This window comes from Dermacentor variabilis, chromosome 1 (assembly GCF_050947875.1).
Source record: "Dermacentor variabilis isolate Ectoservices chromosome 1, ASM5094787v1, whole genome shotgun sequence".
NCBI classification, from domain to species: domain Eukaryota; kingdom Metazoa; phylum Arthropoda; class Arachnida; order Ixodida; family Ixodidae; genus Dermacentor; species Dermacentor variabilis.
In genome coordinates this window covers 226,788,434-226,813,610 of record NC_134568.1, presented here as the reverse complement: position 1 = coordinate 226,813,610, position 25,177 = coordinate 226,788,434, and the positions used below count along the sequence as shown (strand labels likewise).

The following is a 25,177-nucleotide window of genomic DNA, read 5'->3' as shown; positions in this document are numbered from 1 at the left end:
CGTAGAAAGTCGCCATAAGACGATCGGCGCCTTCTTTTATGGTCGAGCCTGATAGGCGAAGCGGGTAGCTTGGCCTATTATCGTTTTTCCCCTGAAGTGATCGCATTCCGAGAAAAGCAACCAAGAGGCTATTGCGGTTCTGCGCAAGCTTCTAGGAATGTCTGATCGCATATAGAGAGCGAAATATTTAGCGGCTGTTAACCTTCGATGCCTTCGTACATCCTCTCCCCCCTCTTTTTTCGCTCCTTCTCTTCCGACGGGATCCAGTGCGCAAGAGCCAAAGCGCCCGTGGCAGCCAGTGATCGAAGCCCGCAGAAACGTCGGCCGATCCCGTTAATGTGGTGATTTGCGACGCCCCGTGCGTAGCATGCTGAACGCTGCATTGGCTAGGAAAAGCTGATGAGTGTTTGGGACAGATCCGGCGCGCGTGTCAGGCGAGCCGCGCTTATGCTTGTTTCGCAACGCGAACTGCCGCAGGGGATTATGTCTGACGACAGCCCCACCCACGCCACCTTTCGGGCCTGTGTTAACGACTGCTCTACGCTCATCAGCACGTGTCTCCGCGCTCTGTTCCTCAGTCTGTCATGCGCCACCTTCAACCTCACTCCGGCACTTTGTTTCTTATTATTAGTTTTTTCCTTTAGCTAGGTTTCGTCGCAAGAAAAGGAGCGGTCGGGCGATCGCCATCTTGGTAGCCTTAGCGAGCAAGCGGCGTTGACTAAGCGACCCGTTTTCGGATGGCATAGCCTGCTCACTGGTTTGAAAATGGGGAATTTTTTTTAAAAATAAATATGGGGAAGTCGTACTGCGTCATGTCCTATTTATTCAAACTTCCTCCTTTAATTCATTCCGTCTTTTTTTTTTCGAACACGTTTCACATTTTAGCGTCTGCCTTGAAAGTGCGTCTCATTATTTGGTAAATGCCTTATCGAGTACCTTCTTGTTAACGTTCCTCTCGATAGTAACTTCTTGCTAATGAGCAAGAAGAATAAGGGAATCCGTGGGGATCGATTTTTATTGCTCATAGTCATATAAAGAAACAGACAGCGAAGCCAGAGAACTAAAGCGCGGGGAAAATTAATTCGCATGCTTACTGAAACGTAGAAGTACAAGGCAAAGGGAAATGAAAGTGGACGAAAGGATAGCTTGCCGAAGGTGGGATGACAAGCCACACCTTCCGCATTATACGCCTGCTATGCTCCGCTTTACCTCGGCGCTATCTTCCCGGCCACGTTCTGGCTATTAGTATGAGCGTAAAAATGAGCCCTGGGAGTGTTAGGCAGCGCGGCTCACGGCCAAGGCGGCGGACCTTGTTAACGTAGTGCTCCTTTCATGCAACTGTCTTTGAGTTTTGAAAGGAAGAAAACGAACCAGGCACCTGAAATCCAAAAAACAATACTATTGCTAGAGGCTCAAATCCCTGTGAGTACAGCCCATTTTTGTTCCCTGGCGTAAGCAAGAGTACCGAAAATCTACCTGCCGCTGCCAAATGCATGGGTTTTATTCATAGCCCTAGCGGATTTATGCAATTGCTTCGTAACCCGATGAGCGTGAAACGAAATCGAAGGAGCACGCGTGCGTTGAAACGGTCTCCTATGATTCAGGTCGGTAAAACAGCATAAAAAAGGAGCCAATGACTAAAAAATATATACGTACTTACATGTAAAAAGTCATCATACACTCACGAGCGATCAATGAACGAGATTCTTCATTTGCCAGGGAAACTGATGGCTGACTTGCGATGAAGAGATCTCGTTCATTGATCGCTCGTGAGTGTACGATGGCTTTTTACGTGTAATCCACATGACTTTCATGATTACTGGGAATATAATAATTCTCTTCAAAGAAAACTTTCAGTTCTTAGACCAGCGCTTGTCCTGTCTTCTTTCTCGTGTTTCGTTTGTGTGCGCGCTGCCCAAGAACGAACTTGCATCCCTGTCGTAAACTTCGGTTTAACCAAGCAAATTGTGCGTCAAGGAATTTGCCTCGCCGAACTTGAGCCTTTACATGACCATCACGCGGCGGCTTTCTCACCCGACGCATCGTCTGAGCACACCTCAGGTGTCTAAAGTTTGTCTCTAGTTCTGATCCCAAGATTCCTAAAATTATTGCGACAGACCTTTTACCTGCACAAGCCGAATACCTTTACCGTGTTTTGTTTTCGCACAGGGATGTTTTCAACTTTGACAATCGCCCCTTAGGCTTGCTGTCAAGCACCATATTAATACTGGCGATGCTGTTCCTGTTCACCGCCCACCATATCGAGTATCTCTAGCGGAACGCCAGGTAATTCAAACTGAGGTTAACAAGATGCTCGATAAAAACATCATTGAGCCTTCTTCGAGTCCGCGGGCGTCACCAGTATTGTTGGTTAAGAAGGAAAGGACATGACGCTTCTGTAGGAATTACTGCCATCTGAACAAAGTGACTAAGAAAGACATGTATCCGCTGCACGAATTGAATACGCCCTTGACTGTCGGGGCCAGCTACTTCTCCTCTATTGACCTTTGATATCTGGATACTGGCAGACCGCCGTCGACGATATGGGCAGAGAAGACCGCATTTATAACGCCCGATGGTCTTTTCCGGTTCAAAGTTATGGCCTTTCGATTATGTAACGCGCCGGCCACTTTTGAGCACATGATGGACTCTTGGCTTCAGGGTTTCAAATGGTCCACATACCCGTGCTACCTCAACGACGTTATTGATTTTTCGCCAACATTTGACACTCGCGTCGAAGGTCCCTCAACCATACTTTTCGTTTTTCGTAAGGCGAGTCTCCAACTCAGCTCATAGAAATGTCGTTTCGGCCGCCGCCAAACTAAGGTTTTGGGCCGTATTGTCGGCGCTTTTGGAGTACACAAGCTGACCCCGGCAAAATTCGTGCCGTCCGAGGCTTTCCGGTGCCGAAGTCAGCCACAGATGTTCGCAGATTTGTTGGGCTATGTTCTTACCTTCGCCGCTTTGTCCAAGATTCTGCCACTATTGCTCGCCCTCTCATTGACCTTTTGAAGAAAGGTGTACCCTTCTCATGGGGACATCCACAATCTGCCGCTTTGTGTCATCAAGCATTTGACCTCACCACCGATACTTGCCCACTTCGACCCTAATTCCGCAACATAATTGCGCACGGATACCAGTGATAATGGTGCAAGCGCTGTCCTAGCGCAGCGTCAGCGTGGCCACGATCGCGATACCACTCATGCCAGCCGCCTTCTCTCACAATCAGAGCGCAACTATTCTAATACGGAACAGGAATGCCTTACTGTCGTCTGGGTGGTTGCTAGTTCCATCTGTACCTTTACCACCGTCCCTTTTCCGTAGTAACTGACCATCATGCTCTCTGCTGGCTTTCCTCCCTGAAGTATCCCACGGGCCGTCTTTGCCGTTGGGCTTTGAGGCTCCAAGATTTTTCATATTATGTGATTCACAAATTTAGTTTAAGTTAAACAAATTATCCTTGATTCGCAAGGATAGTTTGTCGCGTTACCCTGTCGACAGCTCTGACGTACCTGACGTCTAGAATGGCGCTTTTGTTTTCTGCGTGTCACAGCTCCTCCGTATCGCCGACGAGCAACGTTGTGATGCCCCACTCAGAGCGCTCATCGATCGTTTTGAATGCGCGCCCGACGAAGCTTCCTTGCGCCTCTTCGTTCTGCGGGATAGTAATTTGACACGTCGTATGTTCATCCCGAAGGCCCCGACCTCTTTCTTGTCATCCCAACGCACCTCCGTTCGACCGTTCCAAAGGAACTTCACGTCACGCCCACCGCGGAACGTCTCGGCGTGTCTCGAACTCACGACAGAGTACGCCGCCGCTTCTTCTGGCCCGGTCTTGCACGTTCTGTGCGACGTTACGTCGCAGCTTGTGAGCCATGTCAAAGCCACAAGACTCCATCCCTGCTTCCCGCTGGTTACCTGCAGCCACTTGAAATCCCGGTAGAGCCACTTGGTTGTGTTGGCTTGCACCTCCTGGGCCCTTTTCCGACATCTTCGTCGGGAAACAAGTGGCTTGCTGTCGCTGTCGACTACGCGACCAGACAGCTGCGCAGCTGATGTGGCAGATTTCCTGCTACCTGATGTCATCTTGATGCACTGAGCTGTACGTCAAGTGCTCACAAACCGAAGCCGTAACTTCCTGTCCAAGGTCATTGATATCATGCGCGTGTGCACTATTACGCATCAGCTTACCATCTCCTACCATCCAGAAACCAACGGCCTGCCCCTTATATTACAGATATGGTTACAGAACCGGACCGTAATAGATATGCCGGCGAAATGCGTTTCAGCTTATCACCGCAATTGAGGCCTCGCTCTACCTTACATTACCTTCGCCTATAATTGCCGGTTATTCCCCGTTCTACCTCTTGCATGGCCGGTAACCCACGCCACCAGTAGACACATTCCTGCCAACGATTACGACCTCGACAAGTGAATATGCCCGTGATGCCAGCGCTTGCGCTGACCACGCTCGACAACTTGCACGCGATCGCCTATCCGTGTCGCAAGAGAACCAGAAGCGTCGCTACGACCTCTGTCACCGTGAATGCTCCTAGTGCTACTATCGCCTTCCCGTCGAGTAGGCCCTTGCGAGAAACTCCTAGCTGTCTTGTTACAACTCTTGTCTTGTTACGCCAACTCACTGATGTCGCCTACGAAATCGTTCCAGCCAGCATCGCAGCGTCCTCCGCGGCGATCACCAGTAATGTGGTCCACGTCGCCAGGCTCAAGCCCTACAACTCTCTGCTTGCCACAGATATGTAAAGGCACCGGGGCAACGATTTTTCCGCCGGCGATTGTGTTGCGATACAACAGGCGCTTAAGAGACCTGACGCAAAAGAAGACGAAGACGGACATTTGGGTTTGGCACGAGCTGGTTTCCGTCTTGGTCCCTGGCCGCGCTGCTTTTGTAAATACATACTAATCAGTTACTTTGTTTGTGTCTCTCCACACGTAACAATATATAAGAAATTATATGTCCGATGGTTGGTTTCGAAACCGGTTCCCCCATCACGGAAGCCTGATGCTCTAACAATGAATGTCTAAAATGGCGGAATAAAACAACCTTGCGATTTCCACTCGTGCAAGCCACCGCTTTGAGACGCTTGGCACGTTAGCCGCGTCGCATAGCAACAATTTGCTTGTAAAAAAACGCAGTTCCGCCCGAAAGGCGAAGCATCAATTGCGATAGCAAATTAGCTGATAGCCATACGAAGTAAGGACAGTACTTTTATCGGCCGTGTCAACTTGTAATCATTCGCTTGCTAACTAAATTAATAAGCATGCTGTCAGCGCGCACAGCAAGCATGAGCACACTCGATGACTGCGGACACTCGTTGTCAAAACGCTGGCGTGAGGAAACGCGGCAGCAGCTGCAAGCAAAGTGAGATTCGTGCTGTCTGTCCGTGGAGGAAGGAAAAATATAGGAGGGAGCATTACGTCACGCAGCCAGCCTTGGCAAGCGAACGCTCCGTGAAGCCACAGTGCTGGCCCAACACGTGACCTCTTGCGTCGAGATCACGAAGCAAGAATCGAGATTTACAGGGACGTTTGTTTCCCAGTAGCTATACCAGTAGTTTTTATTAGGTGCGCGCTTGTTCAGCTGAAACTAAAATCAACCGCGCACTTTGACGCGTCAGGTCTGGCTTCAATGGCGTTGCGGTATGCCCCCCTCCTCATTTTTTTTTACTTCTTCCATGTGTCTATTGCTTCAACGCAAAGCGACCGCCGAGGACACACAGCACGCACAAAGCCTCGAGCCGCCGACGTACCTTGGCTCTGCCCCCAACGCAGATCGCCCTCAAGACACGGCCCCGCGACCGCGCGCAGCCGCCACATGCACAGTGGCGGCCGGAGAGAAGCCACAACGCAATGGCGGCCGGCGCAACCCCATGCGCATACCCAAAAAATAAAAATAAAGAGAGGCGCGCGATTAGATCTGGATTAGCTGCGCCAGTAGTGACGTCGTTGCTCTCCGTCGCAGCCGAGCGCGCGCGCAACAGTTTCTCTCCGTCTCCGAAATAGGTAGGCCACGCGTCATACGTACTCCTTAGGAGCAGGCAGCTTTCGATCAGCAACGCCGCGAGCTGAACCGGGAACGAGCTCGTCTACGCCGTTCCGATGCTGCAGCCCAGGCTCAAGAACAGGCTCGTCCAGCCGAGCGCAAGCAGCAACTGCGTACCAAGGATCCGGCAGCCTACCAAGTCGTCGTTTGATGAACCGTCGGGATTAACCCAGTGATAAGAGAGTTGCAGCTCAGCGACCCAGCGTAGACGCCAGTGCGCATGCTCGGTGCAACATGCGCGGTGGCGTCAACGCTGGCCCGCTGGGCCCGCTGACTCGCTGAACTCTCTAAACACCGGGGCCGCACGTTTCAGCTTCACTAGTTGAACATCTGTACCGAGTGCTTGGGCTGTGTTACTTCTTTTTTTCTGCGTTGCGAGCCAACTTGAGGCAAAAGGATTTGGTCTAGTTTAAGTATAGTATTACGTTCAATCGCCAAACAGACAGTATTATTCACACATACTGACGTTAATATCCGCAGTTCAGTTTAAATAAAACGTGCCAATTGCTCCAGATGCGGCATTGTGTTATACGTGCATCTTGCCGCTGTGCGTCTGTAAGCGCTCGCGTGCGTGCGTGCGTACTTGCTCGTTTCCTGAGTTGTACTTCAGCGAGTGCATTATCATGACCGAACTGAGGTCGCAGTCGCTTAAGTGTGCTTTATTTCATCGGTTCCACCGCGTATTGGTGTTGTGTGTCAGGTTGGATCACCCCATGTTTTGCTTTGCGCCCTTTGCAGGCATCACCATAACCGCCCAAGTGGTCTCATGATACACGACGAGTAGCCGCATAAACACACAAAACCACGTTCGGCAAGCGATAGATAGGCCAGTTTCAGCGTGGGTATTTCAAATCACTAGAAAACATATAAACGCGGCGTGTCATGCGCTGACGTGGATCCTATATATAGTTTGCTTCCGCCGTATGACAGCATGGCAACCGCACGAAGCCGTGGTTGCATGCTATGGATGCGAGTATACACCTTTTAATATAGGCTAAGGTGAAGGAGCACAAAACGTGCCAGCGCAGTTCGTAAATTAGTACATTCATACTACCCATAGCAGCGAATCTAATCATATTCCAAAGACAAGTTACGCTAATTCAAGTTTACTAGCGCTTTATTTACGCGGACTCGATCAGTGGCGCCCGAGGGCTAAGCTACTGGGTGTTATTTCGCAACCTGGGGCGCTATAACGTAAAGCTATTCCAAATTTTTCTTTTCGAATTCTGCAATCAGCTCTCCATGGAGAGTTGATTGCAGAGCTGATTGCAGGGTGAGCTGATTGCAATCAGCTCTCCATGGAGAGCTGATTGCAGAATTCGAAAAGAAAAATTTGGAATAGCCTTACGTTATGCATGATTGGTCAAAAAATTTTCGGGCCCACCTTACTTTGCCTGTCTCTCACGTGATGTCACGAAAACCGCGAAAACGCCGCGACCCATCTGCTATGATGTGTACACAGTGATTATGCATGATTAGACCGAACGAAAGAAAAATAATTCTCATTCGATGCCTTTTTCGCCATAATACTGTGCCATTTACCAAGCGTTTTCGGGCTAGATATTTCTTTCACGCGAGGTCACAAAACTGCGAAAACTCATAGCGTCATGCAGAGTGACCTGTACGCTTAAAACACACATTAATATGCCGAACGAAACGGATTTTTTAAATTTTGAATAGCCGGAGGCTGCCCCGTTCCGAAAGAAATGGAAGATGGCTGCCCACCGATTGCTCTGGCACTAGTATACATGGGAGCGGCCGCGGAGTACGTATTTGCGTATAACAAACATTTTTCCGTGGCACTATAACGTTGTCGAGCCCTTTCAGCACGTATGCAGCATCACTTTGCCAACTATTCTGCGCTGAGGATCCGTTCTGGTGGCATTTCTAACTCTTGGACGCCGCCGCGATTTTCGACCATCCACCGCAAGCTAAGTAAGGGAAAGCGGATCAATCACAGACGCCGGCACCACCCTCTTCAGCCGGTTACCTGTTCTAGATCAGCCCCATCGAACCCCTTTCCGCCTGAGCATCCTCCTTGCCTTTTGTCAGCCAATTCAATAAGAAAATCTGCTCAATGTAGCCAATATGCTATTCGCTTTGTAAGCAAAAAAAGGTGACCTCCTATAAACGAGGAGCGCGTTTCGTTGGGCTTTTCAAACAACGCTGCGGGTCGCCGCTCGATGCTTGCGTCGGTGGTTACGTAAATTTGACGTCGGTGGAATTGAATAAAAACAGATTGCAATAGTTTTACGTTATAGGGCCCCTGCATTACACACGTACGTATTCATTAGCTACGGTTCAGCAAATGCAGGAGCACCACGTTAGGCATGCGCGTACTCCGTGCAGCTGCAGACCTCGCGCAGTATGTAAGCGGCTTGAGCTGCAGAGCGATTACAGTACGACGGGCGACCGCGTGCTGTGCTCGGCGTTCACGGGTGACCCTTCTGACCTGCTGCAGGGCGATGCCGCGGTGACGCTGCACCGTTCGTCGCGCTGGTACTTCGGTGGGCGCCTGAAGCTGAAAGGCCGGAACCGCGGCGCGTCCAAGCCAGCAGCATCCATGGCAGCGGCCGCGCTGCGCAAGCTGTTCCGCGGCGAGCGCCACCGGCTGAGCACGGGCGCCAACCACAATGAGCCCAAGAAGAAGAGCGCCGAGGGCGGCAGCCGCCTGCTCAGCCTGTGCGCCGGAAAGGCTTCCTCCGGTGAGTATGCGTTTTCCTGGGACGCCTGTACGTTTGATGTCAGCGCAGCGTTTTTTTGGAAGCGGCTTATACCTGTACATATCTGCGTGCCTGCGCTGCCCCTATTGGTGCGGGCGCCGTTCGCGCGCGGATTCGTTGAGAGGCTGCACGGATCGGGTTCACGCGAGCATGCTTGCCTCCTACTACCTCCCCCCCCCCCCCACCTCCTAGCACCAGTTTTGCCGTTCCGTTCAACATCATTGTATCTAGCTCTTTTGCGGAGTGATCGTGCAAGCCGCCTGAAGCGGTTCGGAGAGGATAAGCTGAACAGCTTCTTTACACCGCTTTCTTTTTAAACTTGAGGAGATTTCCTTCTTATTGTAGAGGATTATTTTTATTGTCAGTGACAGCGCTATTCAGCCTTTACAGGTATAGATTGGAAGAGGCGGAAATTACCTGCATAATAAATGGCAACGTTGAGGTAGCTAAATAAAGGTTCACTATAATTACCTTCTTTAATTATTCTTACCTAGGCCACATGGTGCAATTACGAAATTGAAGCCGATCAGTAAGCAGAATTCTGAAGAGTAGCACCGCTTTCGACGCACCCGTCCTTAAAAAGTGCTACTAAATGCTTTGGTGTTCCAGTTTCCCAAGAGAATCCCTCTAAGGGTTTGGGACAATCTTAACTGGAATGCAAATATATCGTTTAACTGATTTTTCGGACATATATATCGAATGGGCTACCAATATTTTTTCTGCTAAGCAGACATGATCTCGCTACTGCTCAGTTTCAATTTGCATTATGTGCCGGGTATCATATCACGAAGTTAATTATTGAATATTTTTAATTCGCTACCTGGACAGCAATATCCACCCTTTCACGTAATCCACATGAGCAGGCCGAATTGCGCTACACGCTATAAATTATCGGTCCGAGTTACAAAAGATATATAAGGAAAGTTCGGCAGTCCCAACTCGCAGCTCTATACTGCACTGTACCCTTCCCATGACTTAGCAACCACAGTCATACAAACGAACGAATTTTTACGTAAGCAATGGTCAAAATTGGTCCTCACATGAACGCGACTGTGCACTGCCCACTCACTGCCTTCACTTTCATTTTATTTACTCGCAGGGCCGAATCGCAGGGCCGAAGCATCTTGCAGTCGAAGGCACCTAAATAAATTTACCCGCTGCAGGGGCACAATGTGCCCCTTCAAGCGGGCAAAGCTATCCTAATTTGCGGTTCGGGTTATTGACATTGCGAAATTTGCAGTTCTCTGTTCCGTGAAAAACTACTGCAAAGATGTATAACAACGGAACGTACCAGAGGGATAATTGTGACTGGTTGCAGATTCTTGTGCGGGGCCCTGGGCTTGAACGCAAACACATACGGTATGTGGAAGCTTCGGGCACGCGGGAGCTCGGAAGCGAGCATCGAGGCAACGTATACATCGCGGTGTCGTCAGTCTCGATCGGAACCCAAGGAGTCACCAGCTGGGCAATGGGGCACGGTTAGCGATTGCTCACATCGTGTAAGCCGTGGTGGAAGGTCTTTGCGAGAGGACAAGACGAAGGAAGTCCACCAAATAGGCGCGTGCGAATCGCCCACGAGCGCCCGTCAGGCCGCGCGCTGAGACGGGAGGCCGGGTCCCTTTCAGAGCGCGGACAAGGCAAGGCGGCCCGCAAGCCAGCTGAAGGCGCCTCGCCGCGTGCCCCGGGGAGCCCTGCCGCCGCCGGCGGAGGCGGCGACACATCAGCGGACGCAGCCGTGTCCTCGTCCCGCACGGCGCGCAGCCCCCGCAACCGCGTGGCGCCCAGTTCCCAGCAGGCGGCCGTCCGCGCGCGCCGTCTGATGCGCGAGCTCCAGGAGATCCGGCGACAGCAGACCCGCGGCCAGCAGCCTTCCTTCACCGTGGACCTAGTCGAGGACAACCTCTACGAGTGGCATGTGCGCCTCTACCAGGTGAGCGGCATGCCGCTACCGCGCGACGCGATCCAGGTGGCAGCCGCGTGTGGGTAGGTGACGCTATAAGCATGGTGTCGGTGCGGTATGCGCTTAGCAAGTCCTCATCGAGTCGAGGCTTCTTTGGAACTGCAAAGCTGAACATCTTGTGCAGCTGTGCCTAAACGTATGTCGCAAATATTTACAGGTATGAGTGTACCCTGTTGGGGCTTCGTTGTTTTGCCAACAGCACAGTCGCGCTCTGTGCTTTCCGCTAAGGACCGCCCGACATCAGGGTTACGGTCCTTATATGCGATTCTGGTTAAACACGACTTCACCGAGAGTCGGCATTTCCTGTTGCGCCTTGGCATATAACACGGAGACGTGCTCATTTCCAGCTGACTTTCGGTGCAGCGGCCCGCTGAACAAGCGTCTCGCTTTGCGCCCAGGTGGATCCGGAGAGCCCGCTGTGGCGCGACATGCAGGAGTCGGGCGTGTCGTGCGTCCAGCTGAGCGTCTCCTTCCCGGAGAACTTCCCGTTCGCGCCCCCGTTCGTGCGCGTGCTGGCACCGCACATCGAGCGCGGCTTCGTCATGGAAGGCGGCGCCATCTGCATGGAGCTGCTCACTCCACGGGGATGGGCGTCTGCTTACACGGTCGAGGCCATTCTCGTCCAGGTGCGAGCCATTTCCTTCCGCTCATTGTCGGGCAGGGTGCGCCCGTATATTCGTGATGTTTGAAGCAGGTAAAGTAGTATTCATGCTAATGGCGTCTCACACATCTTGTCTTTAGGGTGATGAGTGAAATGGGAGAATGACGCTGGAAAAAATAAATCCATACTGCAGGTTTTGAGACGTAGTCCGAAATCACAAAACTTCGCTTACGTAAGGACATCTTTACAACGGTCGAGGCATTTCAGTGTCATATCCCAGTGTAACGGTGTATCAAGAAACTTTCGTCCAGGTGAACTGCGGCCGGCATTTACGCAAGAGACGTTTTGTGAATACGGGCCCAGGCAGGGCTGGGAAAAGATATTTTGCAATTGTATCACGATACGATACAATATACTCAGGCAACAAGTATTTGAGATACATATACAAGATACAGTGGTGAACCTCGAGCCAGCAATGCTAGCTTCTGAACCACCTACACAACGCAGGCATATTCCTTTTCAGAAGCACTGTATGTTTCCTCACGAGCAGTGAGCTTCCTGCTGGCGTAGAGTACAGGGTGCTCCTCGCGTTATCTCCCATGTGATCCAACACCCCATTCCACGATCACTCGCGTTGCACTGAACAATGAACGGCTTAGAATAATCCGGTGCGATTAACACTGGTTGACTCGTCAGAGCCTTCTTCAATGTATACGTAAAGCCCTTTCCTTGGCTTCGTCCCACTGTATCGTTTGCGGCTCTGTTATTCTCAGCGCATCTGTCAGAGCGTTTGCGACATCGGAGCAACGCGGAATATGTTTCTGGTAATATCCTGCTACCACAAGAAATGACCGGATATCGCGTTTAGTGCGAGGTTGTGGAAAACTGTCGATCGCCGCTAATTTGACTTCTTAAGGTCGGTGGCGGCCTTGCCAATCACACGACCCAAGTAAGCCACTTTGTCATGCCCAAATTGGCACTTCGTCGCTTTGGTAGTTAGCTTCGCGCAGCCGGGCCAGTATGGCTCGCAGATGCGTCAGGTGTTCTGTCCATAATGCCGAAAAGATCGCGATATCATCGACATACGAAAGTGCAAATTCCTCCATACCACGCAACACCCGGTCCATAAGGCTGAAAAAATAGGGATCGTTTTTCAATCCAAAGCTCCGGACCTTTGGCCGAAACATTCCCAAGGGAGAAATAAATGCGGCATACCTATAGACTCGCCTGGTCTGTCAACGGAACCTGCCAATAACCACTGACTAAATCTAGGGTAGAGATAAAACGCTGCTCTCTTTCTCAAGCCTTTCTTCGATATGAGGTATAGGACAGCAGTAAAACACGTTGTGGGCCTAGTTGGTGCATAGCTTTCAATAGATGAAGCGCCAATTGTGACGGCACACTAGGAAGGAACAAAGACAGGAGAAGGCGCTACTTGCAACTGTTTATTGAAGTCAAAGGTGGCTGATTATATAGCCATGGGGAGAGGGAGACGAAAAAAGAGGAACACCGATTACTTGAATGCACACGTGAGAGAACACTGAAGATATATATGAAGGGAATTGCGTTTAATCTAAATCTAAGACTTATCTAAAAATATGCTTTCATTTGTGTAAATATTCAGTGACGGGGTGCTGACACAGGCGTCACCTCTTTTCTGAATCTGGTTGGCCTCCAAAAATTCACGCGCCACAGAATCTTTACTCTTAAACATATTGTTGTATCATGAAGCCTTGCTTCACATACTTGTTTCTTCTCATTCCCGCAGGCCTTGCAATGAAGCGGCAAGTTTGAACCATATTCATTTTTCAGTGAAAGCTTATGTTCCCGCAGGCGTTCATTAATACATCGGCCAGTTTGGCCGATATACTCTTTCCCACACTTCAGCGGTATGCAGTATAGAACCCCTTCTTCACACTTAACAAAAGGGTTCATATGTTTCATAGAACACCCTACTTTCTTAGTCATCCGAACCAATCAGGCGGCACAAAGTAGCAAGCTTTCGGGGCACGGAAAAAAAAAACACAGGAATTTTGTATTTCACGGCGACGTGTTTAAGATTATGCTCCACTTTATGAGAATATGGTATCACCGCTGGTTTAGCTTTCTTTTCGAATGTTTGGCCTTCTTCACTTCCTTTTCTTTCTTTTTTCACCTTTTTCAATAACGCCTCCGAAACTGCGCTTAAACCCAAACAAGGAAAGCCAGCCTTCCTCAACTTCAACATCTCTTCGTCAAAGCTTGCTTGCGCCTTGTGACAGCACGATTTCTTCAGGGCGGATTCGAGGCACATACTGGCAATCGCACGTTTACCAGTCTTAGAGTGTGTAGACTCATACGGCAACAATTCCTTGCGGCCACAGAGTCGGCACATCCAGCAGGAACCTTCGTCAGTAAGGGTTATGTCAAGATCTAAAAACTGCAAGCTGTTATCCTTGGCTAGTTCAAAAGTAAACTCTAAGCCTTTGCCTTGCTGTTAAAATCAGATAAAATGACCTGCACAGTATGCGAGTAAGTCATGGGAGATCATTCCGTCAGTAAAATTTTAAAAATCGTTAACATACCTAAAAACCTTGGGCACTTTGCCTCCGTCAAACACCTTGGATAGCGCTCTGTCGATGCCCGCAAGGAAAATGTTGCAAAGTACCGGAGCCACGCACGAGCCAATACAAATTCCTTTCTTTTCAATAAACAGTTGCAAGTAGCGCATTGTCCTGTCTTTGTTCTTTCCTAGTGTGCCGCCACAATTGGCACTTCATCTATTGAAAGTATAGAATAGGTTTGATTCTTTGTGATCAGGTTAAGCCTCCGGTATCAATACAAGGTCACGGTTCCTTTCCGCAGACCTCAACTGAGGGGTGAAGTATAATCACTCTCTCCCGGTTCGATTACACCTAGCTCCAACATCTTTGTTATTTCCGCAGCCACGACCTCACGCTGGCGTGGTGAAACGCGATACGCCTTCGAACGCACAGGCTCTGATGAGGTTAATTCAATATCGTGGACAACTGCGGTCGTCAGTCACAGCTTGTCCGAAAACCTATCTCTAAACTTGAGTTCCCGCAGCTCCGTCTTCTGGTGGAGGTCCAGCTCGGCATGCTCCACAAGGTTATCTATGGCTTCGCCTACGCCTGCTTCCGTTGCTGGTGCCAACTCGAGAAAGTCAAGCGGCCTTTCTTCTGGCATGTTAAGGGACATGTTTACGACGGCCTCCCACTGCTGATAAGGCTTCAGTAAATTGCTATGGCATACTTGGCGAGTCCATCTCTTACCTGGAACTGTTACTATGTTGTTGGTATCAAATAATTTCTCAACAATGTCATCCGGTCCTTCCCACTGTACTTGAATCTTGTTTTTCGGTGACGGACGTATTATCATTACCTGATCTCCGACCTCGAAGCGTCGCGCCCGAGCCGTTCTGTCGTAGTAAAGCTTGGTGTTACCTTGGACTTCGCGCATTTCTCGTCTTGCCAACTCTTGCGTCGTGTGCAGCCGATCTAATAAATCGAGCACATATTCAACGACAGATGGATCGTCAGGCCGATCCTCCCAGGCTTCCCGAATAATCCGGAGCGGTGATCGCAGGGAATGACCACAGACTAGCTCCGCCGGTGAAAAGCCTGTCGACTCATGCGGGGCGGTTCGAAAGGCGAACCCCCCTGCTCATGCCCCTGCTGGCATGAGTCTGAGGCTGCTGGCAAGAGGAGTTACCAATCTGTTTCGCACTTACAACACATGGCTCACAACAGACGTTTCGTGACTGAGTGAACCTTTGCTACGGCGTTAAACTGGGGATGGTATACCGAACTATGAATAAGTTTTATACCGCATTTTTCCAGGAATGTCGAGGTTAGGGCGCTCGTGAAGACTATTCCGTGGTCTGACTGAATTTACACTGGGAAACCGACTCGCGCAAAGATGGACAAAAGCGCGTTCAGGATCTCGACCGAGCTTAGCTCTTTTAAGGACACTGCTTCAAGGAACTTAATTGGGGGGCACAGTGCCGTAAGAATGTGACGGTAACCTGTCTGAGTATAGAGTAGAGGTCCTACTGTATCTATTACAAGTCTCCGAAACGGTTCCATAATTAGTGGAACAAATTTCATGGAGGTTTAGCCTCGTCCCCAAGCTTGTCAGTGCGTCGGCACGTGTCGCAGTTTTATACGAATGCTTCTGTTTCCCGAAAGCACCCGGGCCAGTAGAATTCCTGCAACAAGCGGTCCTTTGTTTTTCAAATGCCAAGGTGTCTGGACCAAAGGCCCCCGTGGACCAAGTGCAGCAGATCCTGGCGGTAACGCTGTGGCACGACTAGTTGATCAAACTGGACTCCTTTTCTTTCGCAATACCTTCGATAGAGAACGCCTGCCCTCTTTTGGAACATTTCAAAACTAAAGTAATGTTTAACAGTCTCGGTAGAGAACAGCAGTTTACGATAGGTAGCGAGGCACTGGAAGTGGTAAGGGAATACATCTACTTAGGGCAGGTAGTGACCGCGGATCCGGATCATGAGACTGAAATAATCAGAAGAATAAGAATGAGCTGGGGTGCGTTTGGCAGGAATTCTCAGATCATGAACAGCCAGGTTGCCATTATCTCTTAAGAGAAAAGTGTATAACAGCTGTGTCTTACCAGTACTCACGTACGGGGCACAAACCTGGAGGCTTACGAAAAGGGTTCTTCTTAAATTGAGGACGACGCAACGAGTTATGGAAAGAAGAACGATGGGTGTAACGTTAAGGGATAAGAAAAGAGCAGATTGGGTGAAAGAACAAACGCGAGTTAATGACATCTTAGTTGAAGTCAAGAAAAAGAAATAGGCATGGGCAGGACATGTAATGAGGAGGGAAGATAACCGATGGTCATTAAGGGTTACGGACTGGATTCCAAGGGTAGGGAAGCGTAGCAGGGGGAGGCAGAAAGTTAGGTGGGCGGGCGAGATTAAGAAGTTTGCAGGGACAACATAGCCACAATTAGCACATGACCGGGGTAGTTGGAGAAGTATGGGAGAGGCCTTTGCCCTGCAGTGGGCGTAACCAGGCTGATGACGATGCTGATGATGCTGATGATCGAAGTAGGAAAGAAAGAAGAGAATACAAAGATACATTGTGGGCTCGCTTCCCGCTAAAATTGTAGGCGGAATTTTGCTCACGCCAACGTGACATGGTATGTACTGAGCCCTCTCGCAGAATGGCGGCTGCTCCCTCTCTCCTAGGCGATGTTGCACGTGCTTGCCTCCGCTGGCGGTAACCCGTGGGTCCCATTTGGCTCGAGGAAGGCGGGCACCCCCTTGACTCGCACAGTGCATGGAAGACCCCCCCCCCCCCCCCACTCCCTGCCCCGCACACACACAGAGAGGCCTGAATCACTGCGGGGCGCCAGCCAGACCGGAAACCACCTGAGACACCCATAAGAATCTGGAATCTACCCTGCGCTTTCGGATTAGGCATGGTTTTTCGATAATCCTATTTGCACTAGGCGATTCACGCCAATCGGAACAATCCGATACGATAATTTCCATTTGTGTCTTAAGATAATCCGATACATTCGCAAATTTTGTATTATATAGCTATATACCGCGTAGCAGCAAGCGCGTATGCACGAAAATGTTTCATTGGAAATTTAACTCCGTCCAACCTTGTTTCATGTGAATGAAATGTATGTTAGTATCTCAAATTTTTGTCTTTCTTGCTCAAAGTATAATATTTTCATTCCGGAACAATTTGTTGGGGTTGCATTAGCTGCTAACATGAAAGATCTTTATACGCTGCGCTGTAAGCGGTTTTTGCTTGTCGCTTTTGCAATTGATGGGAGTCGCTGCTCTGCTTGCCGACCAGCTAGCGGGTCGCCATCTAATTACAAGGACGTCAAGAAGAAGCCTATGCACGATGGCGCAAATACTGCTGTGGAGTTTTAGCTTATCCGTAAACGCATTACCGTTTATGCATTTTTTGGCACCGACGCAACTAAAAACGAAAGGTCGGCTGCGCGTAGACGTTCGCGCGCTTGTTTTTGTCGAGACGTCGCGAGCACCACCACGTGACTCTGCTCCACCAATAGGGACGCGCAGATCTCATCTTCTGCCCTCGCTGGAGGGCTTTGGCGGAAAGATAAAAGAATGTCGCTGCCTTGTCGCTGGTTTAATGGCAGCAGTATCGGCTTGAGAAGCGGAGATCAGCCAACGTTTATAGTTACGCACGGTGATTTCGCGATAGCGGTATCTGTATCTTAGATACACGATACATCCTTTTGTGTATCGGAAATACAGACACTGATACACGTCTTGCCAGACGTATCATGATACATGTACGAGGTACACAAGGAGTATCTAAGATGGTATCTAAGATAATCTATCTTCAGTACTGCCCAGCACTAAGCTCAGGTTATCTTCACGCAGTAGAGAATTATATATTTACTCGATCTTATTCCTCCCCTCTGCATGTATAGAGTTCATCGACTTACGTCTCAAATTTCTGAGTGAAAACCGACAGATTTTTCGTCTTGGTAAAAACCGATGGGGACAGTGGTAGACTGCCGACTAGGGCGGATTCACAGAGCGGCTCAAATCTTTTATCCGCCGAATGGATGCTCGCATGCGGGAATGCACAGAAGTATCACGGGAGGGATTATCGACGTCGCTTATGGCGAACTTTCCCCCCCCGAGTGGCACGGTAATGTCTCCTGCCGCCGCCGACATGCCATGCAGCCTTGCTGACGACCTATGCTTCTACATCTCCCCTTGTGTCAAGTTTCTGTCCCACTACGCATATATTCTTCCGCGTGCCAAATAAAACATAAGGCTTTCAGTCGGCGCTTGACGTCTTCTCTCACGTCCTTCCATGTCTTTTGCGCTGTTTACAAACATGCTCCACAAAAGCCTCTCTTAAGTGTTGGGGATTGTTTATACCAACGCTCCCCACGCGTTCGCTCGTCAACGGCAGGTACGCGTCGCCACACCATCCAACGAAGGCGCGACATTGTCGTCGCGTCGTGCGCGGCTCTTGGAGCTTGGACGTGTAACGCTCACTCGAGTTAAACTTACCAACTACCGTGGTGGCGTGCGTGCCTCCTCGGGGAAGTATGAGCGCATGTTCCACGAGAGCAGTGGATCTTGAGATACCATCGAAAGTGCGCCAAGGTGAATTCAGCGCGATTTGTGTTATTCGGGGCAGAACTTATAAGCGACTGAGATTGACTAGTCACTTCGAGGACGTGAAACGAAATGTGATAGACACCTGAGGCCGCATTATCTGTGGAGAACTTTCGGGGACACTTCCGCGTTTGCGTGACGTGGTGTCTGGCGTAACGCCTCAGTGGAGCGAAAGGCGCTGGCGTAGCCAATCAGCGTCCACTGAAAGTGATATCCACGGAGGTAATTGGCCGAGAATACCGCTCCTATATGCGTAAACGATAGTTTTCCTATAAGAAATAAAGTGAATAAACGTCAAATGTTTCCGAAGTTGCGGTTGCTTGCGAATTTCTTTTTCTCCCCACGAGTCATTTTCCAAACTGCATATTCGACATTTGAAATGAAACAACAGAAATGAATTTCCTGGATTAATTATAAATAAATAAATAAATAAATAAATAAATAAATGGAACATGTTCAAGTGTAGTGTTGTTCATCACACGTAGATAAAAGGGGACACATATTTTGTGGAGCATCAGGAGGTCCGAAAGTAAAAATCGTCAGGGGGACCTCCTATTATTAGTGCGTACATATGAGTATTAGTGCAGCAAACGGTAATGGCACGAACATGAAATGACTAAGAAAAAAAAAATAACTCAATAACTGTTACAAATGTCGATGAGAATAATGAATTACCGTTATACTAGCAATATAACAATACTGAGAGAACAGATGATGATGATGATGACCTTGATGTGTTTGGCGCATACCCACTCACGGGGATTGGCCAGGAGTCGCGAATACTTTGCACATGTGTTCAGGTAATAAATCTGTAAATCTATAATTTTGAGGAATAAATTAAAGCGAGGAAATTTGAAAACGATTCAGTAGACAGTCATTCAATAGAAAAGTATATATAATATAAACGAGGCAATAAAGGAGGAATGAAATTAATAATGCGGTCAGCAATGAAATCGGTTTGATTCGGTAATGAATTTTGCTAAGGCGATGCACACATTCCTGTGTGAGTGCCCAAGCACAGACGCTCCTAAAGACACCAGTACCGGAGTGTTCAATGGCAGGCCGAGCTGTCGCACTGTAATTTCCAATGTTATTTTTCTCAGGGAGGAAAAACGCCGGCATTCCAGTAAGTAGTGTTCAATCGTTTCTAATGAGTTGCAAAAATGGCACAAAGGTGAAATTGCCAGACCAGATCGGTGCATGTATAAATTTAGGGGTGGGACTCGACAACGCAGTCTCGTTAATGTCACTGCCGTCTGTCTGGTTTTTCAAGATTTACTGCTCGAAGGGAATTGTAAGCGGTGTTGTTCCGAGAATGATGTTAGATTTGATATTGATGCTAAAGCATGTATCTTCTCAACCTGACAGACGTGATAAAACCCGTCGTTGCAAGAAGGGTAAGCACATGGCCGCTGATAGAAGCCTTGGCCAAGCTGTGTGCCGCTTCATACATAAATATGACCCATCGTGCCCAGGAACCCATATTGATCGTAAACTCCGCAAATGACTTGGAGCCAGTGAGTACAAAGTTTTTAATATATGCGACTCGCCGGGAGCAGTGAGGTACACAGCGATAGAGAGTGTCATTATTACCGCGGCTGTCCTGGAAGCTTGTAGCGTACGCAAAGCTAGAACAACAGCTAGGAATTCCGCTAGGAATATTGAAGTGAAGTCGGGAAGCCGAATAAAAAAAGACCATATGTGACATATGGGATACAGAATTTGCAGTAAAAGGAAAGCACAGTACACATCCTGCAAATATATATATATATATATATATATATATATATATATATAGCCTTTATGTGCAGTGATAACAGAGGATAAAGAAACAAAAAAAATTAAAAAGAATGAAGAGACTGGAACACTAAATTAATTTAGTTGAACGCTGAAGAACCAGGGTGTTTCCTCCAGTGCTCGTTCATAGGCGTTTCGCTAGAATGTTTCTCGGTCTTCGACTAACGTTCTACACAGACAGTACACACCTACCTGGGCCAATCAAAACATGCATCGCAGGTGGCCGCGTCGCTGTCCAAGGGCCAGGCCCGCATCGCCACCAAACCAGGCAAACAGTTCAACAGGAAGCTGGCCGAGTCCTCTTTCCGCAGCCTGGTCAAGACTCATGACAAGTACGGGTGGGTGACGCCCCCGCTGGCCGACGGCTGAGCTGGAAGCAGAGCGCCTCAGCCCGGAGCTCGCCCGTGCACGGGTTTGCAGGTGGGCGCTCTTACTAACCCCTGCCTTTCGCGCCTCTATTTGCAACGAGCAGCTTTTAGGGATCAGTGCACCGTTTTAGGTCTCTCCGCAAGTGCGTGGGTGCGCGCGTACCTGGTATGGGCCCGTTCACACTTGAGAGTCGCAGACGTCGTGCGACCGTTCTGGTTGCAGGGCCGCACAAGCGACAGTTGCAAAGGGCCGCACTGGTCGAAAAGCGACGGTCGCAGGCCAGTCGCACGCTGCTCGATTTTGCAGCCTTGCGACTGCGAGTCGCAAACCGCTAAGCCAATCACCGATGCCCCGAAAGTAGCGCGCGAGACTTTCTGCATCCGGTTGTCATTGCCGGCGGCAAAAAACGAAACTGGCTCGAAGAGGAAAAACATGAAGTAGTCCACCGAGGTGCTCCTGAATGCGGTGAAGGCGTACCCATTTCTGTGCGACAAGAGGCATGCGGATTTCAAGACCAGATGAAGAAAGACCTTGCATGGCTGGAGATTGCGAAGATATTCGGCTTATCTCTTAGTACCATGCACTTTTGAGAAATTAATTTTGAGAGACTGGCAAGAGCAGGACTTGTATGGTGGGAAAAGAAAAATTTTTTCAGGTTATTTCATTGCTCGGAACTACTTTTAGAGCAAACGCTTTATTGTTTTACTCTCTGTAATATTCCTCGTCGTGCGCTCGTAGATCTGCAAGTAGACGGCTAGCATGCCCGGCCACTTCCCGTGAACAGAGGCACTGGCGGACCCACCGCCGCCGCCGTCTTCTCTGCCTGCGTGCTTGAAGTGCCTGTACGGCTGCGGTGCTCATCAAAACCTCCACGACGTCCTCTTCTTCACTCAGGTCGTCGTGGTACATCGCGAACAGCGAGGAACTATAGAGCACACCGAGCTAGAATGCGGGAGGTGCGGTCACAGTAGACGAAACGCCCGCAAGCGCGCGAACGGCGTCCTTCCCGAAAGTTCTCGCTTCGAACGAGTAGGCGACCCGCAAGTCGCTGAGGCGGCCCTTGCAAGGGTGAACGTCGGGGTTGTCGAGCCGCCCGCAGGTGACTGACGGTCGCACGTCCTCTGCTACTCGCAAGTTTGAATGCGCCCTATACCTTCGGAATCCGCTTCGCCCATTACGCATATCAGTGTAACATGATGAGCACCTGCTTCCAACGAAATATTGACATCATTTTTCGAGCTTCAAGCTTAATATAAACATTGATAGCAATACTTTAACAGGATGGCTGATCAGAAATGCTGGTTATTATAGCATATTGGAGCAGATCAATCTGAAGAGAATGTTGCGATAACGTTCTCATTTCGCTTTTTTTTTCTCCCATTTCCCCCTCTGTCCTTTCAGGTGGATGACGATGGGTGCTACTCAGACATTGCCAACGAGGAGCTGCTGTATCGTTTTTTTTTCTCTCTCTCTTTTTTTTCGTCCAGTGATCCCCGGCTACGCATCAGTGGTACCGCGTCTTCATTTTGCATCGTTCAAAAAAAAAAAAAGGAAGTGTCTGTGTACCACCTTTCTTTGTGCGAACTCCCTTTTCTTTTCTCGTATTCCCGCGATCTTATCACCGGCGTGTTCTAGGCGTAGCCTGCCACCGCCTGTTGGCGGCTGTCTGTCCTGAGTGGTTGCGCGACTGCCCTCTGGGCGGTTGTTGCGAAGACGGTGTAGAACCGTCGCGGCTGCTGCACCTCGGTTTCGCTCAATATTTGTACTATCTCAGCGAAGGCGCTTGCCACCGCGACCAATTTCTCTGCCCCTTGCCTAATCGCCCTACCCCAGGTATTACACGTAGAAAAGCATGGACCTTTTTTCTTCGAATGTCAGCCATTGTCCACGTGGTTGTAGCTCTAAGCACATTACTTATTTCAGTACTGCAACTCTGTCGAAATGTATCGTTTAGAACGTATACAGGCAATCCAAGCGAGGGAAGAAAAACGAAAGGACGTGGTCACTGCCGCTTACAAATTACGGCCAACTTGCGGATAGCGACTAGTCCTGACAACCACATATGTACGCGACCCGAAGAGATTCTTGAAGTTGAGTTGTGATTTGAAAACAAGCGAGCGTATTTTAATATCGAGCAGCATGTCCACTGGCAAGCCGTTTGCCAGCCGCCAGGAACGGCGGAGAGCCCCCGGAACGCAATCATTCCAGCTGTGCTTCCGCTTGCTGCATAATAATCCGCTACATGCTAAGGTTTACACACGAGACACACGAGACTAGGTAATCAATGTATCGGAGAAAATATTTGAGCGAATCTTTCGGTATGTAGTGAACGAGTGTGTAATGTTCACGTGTTTGTCGGAATTTTGCTCCGTACGTGACCTCGCAATGTGAGAAGTTAGCGACGGAACGTCGGAGGCTGTGATTACGAGCGTGGCTCCATTCGTGGTTTGACCGACACCATGCGCATCTCTGCATGCTCGAAAAGACCGCGCCGGAAATAACAGCGCGAGCACGACATGCATTCGTGGTACGGCTTTATTCGCGCGTGGGCCAGCCTCGACGAGGCCGAATGCGCTGTTCGAGATAGGCACTCCGTGAAAAGAAAAAGGAACACGTTGACGTTCGTATTTGCGCTTGCACGCATGGGCACCCGAACATGATGCGTTTGTATGTCTTGGCCTGGTCGAAGCCACGCATTCGGAGTCGAGGTAAAATCGACGACTCTCGCACAGCGCGGACGAAGCGGATGCAAAGCGCAGGCCCACGCTCTCGTGCGAGTACGCACCTCATTGTCTGCAGCCCAGCAGCGCCCTCATTAGCTGTCGTCCCGCTATCCTTCGTGGTGCAGTGGCGTGCGAGACCGCCCGTACGACGAGTCTCGGAAGCCATGGTGGCACAGCGGAGAGGCTGTAGCGGAGAGGCTGTGAGGCTTCCGAGTGGAACGCCAGCTTCACTCGCGGGCGGCTACAATTTTTCCTTTTGTTTACTCAGCCAGAGACGCTGTTACTCGCTGCTCTCTCACTCGTCGCGTGCTAGAGAACCCACGCAGTGACGCACCGTCGTCTGTGTGCTGAGAGGTATTATTGACAGAAAAACAAATACTCACCACGTAGAAGACTTGTCGTTCTGCTGTACCGTGTAAATACTGAGAGAATGAATGACGTATTGAAGTGTCTCACTATCGAGTGCTTGAATAAAGGAAATTTGTTGAATGAGTCGCAGTGCTTTTTACCGCAGGTACCTGGCGCACGTCGAGCGTCTCCTCTTGGCATGGATTTGTTTGCGCAGAGAGACGTTTTCTTTTAACTCAAATACTTCTTCCTCTAAAGTGACTTCGCGTCTGCTACACGCCATGATGCAACCGTGGTCGCAAAGTTGTTTGGCGTTTGGAGGTAAGGCTTTTTGGCACAAGGGAGTTCGGGAAACAAGAAAACTCTATGGCTCAGCCGTGTAAATCCATTTAGAGGATGCCGACTACAACGAGGACACTCGGCGCTTTGTGCTTGCTTCTGAAGAACGCTAAGAACATGAATCCTGTATCTGAGAACTCAACTGAAATGTGTACACACGAACACACCTGGCTTCCATTCCTCCAAGACATAGGTCTCCAAACTTTCTGGCCAGAGGGCCGGACTGGCTACCAGTGGCGGTATTGAAGGCCGGACAATAACGAATTAAATATTAGTGAAAATAAATTCGTAAACTTGAGTAACGCTACTTGAAGTAGACTAAAAACAATAATCGAATTAATCGACGTGCTTTCTTCAAATAATTTCGTATTTTGAAGGTACACTAAAGGAAAATATTAGGATGAGTTAGATCGATAGGTGATTCCTTTAATAAAAGTCTATATTCGTTTTCTGTGTGTGAATGTACCACTATGTTGTGTAGGAAACTGCCACTGAAGGTCCCACTACTGTTCCTCAATTTGAATCGCCTGCGCAAAAACGGACGAGTTGACGTAGTCACCGCGGGACCTCCCTCTTTGCTACTCCTTGTAAATCGGTCAGTACTGACGTCACATGAGCAGTACTTTCTTCTTAAATGGGTGGTGCCACTGCGATTTTCAATTTCGTCATTTTCTCGCTTAGAAACGCTCAGCTCGCTAAGAATGACTAAATCGTTAATACAGAAGCCTAATCTTCAATATAGTTCGACCAATTTCTCCTTTACTGACACTTTCATTACACCTAGTTGGGCGAGTTGGTTTAACATGACGATGATGTAACTGCGCTTAAAAGACGTGGACGATTGGTAAAGACGAGACATACGTAGCGCTCGAAGTGATTTCGCGTCACTTCTTTAGTTTCTCCGAAGAAACACGCTCATGAATGTCAAAAACGGACGCTAGAGCTTCGTGCGCTTTTTTCTTATACAACCTTACGGGCAGAAAAGTGAAGTCTCCTTCTTTGTCTGACGTTGGGCACACAAAGAGTTCGTTTTCAAATAAGACGTTGTCCGAGGAATGGGCTGACAAACGGAGTCCAGATCGCACTTGGACACAACGTCTACACCA

General features: G+C 49.3%; 1 protein-coding gene across 3 annotated transcripts in view; it reads left to right on the top strand.

Annotated features, from left to right (window-relative positions):
* LOC142558001 (ubiquitin-conjugating enzyme E2Q-like protein 1) overlaps positions 1-23,876 on the top strand; it is a 197,915-nt gene extending 174,039 nt beyond the window's left edge. For all 3 annotated transcript variants that reach the window (XM_075670179.1, XM_075670185.1, XM_075670174.1), the window contains exons 2-6: positions 8,526-8,769; positions 10,413-10,717; positions 11,146-11,373; positions 20,512-20,712; positions 22,063-23,876. In XM_075670179.1, the coding sequence (XP_075526294.1) occupies positions 8,628-8,769; positions 10,413-10,717; positions 11,146-11,373; positions 20,512-20,661 (825 nt within the window). In that variant the 5' untranslated portion in view covers positions 8,526-8,627 and the 3' untranslated portion in view covers positions 20,662-20,712; positions 22,063-23,876. The remainder of the gene's footprint in view (positions 1-8,525; positions 8,770-10,412; positions 10,718-11,145; positions 11,374-20,511; positions 20,713-22,062) is intronic.
* Positions 23,877-25,177: the final 1,301 nt, after the last annotated feature.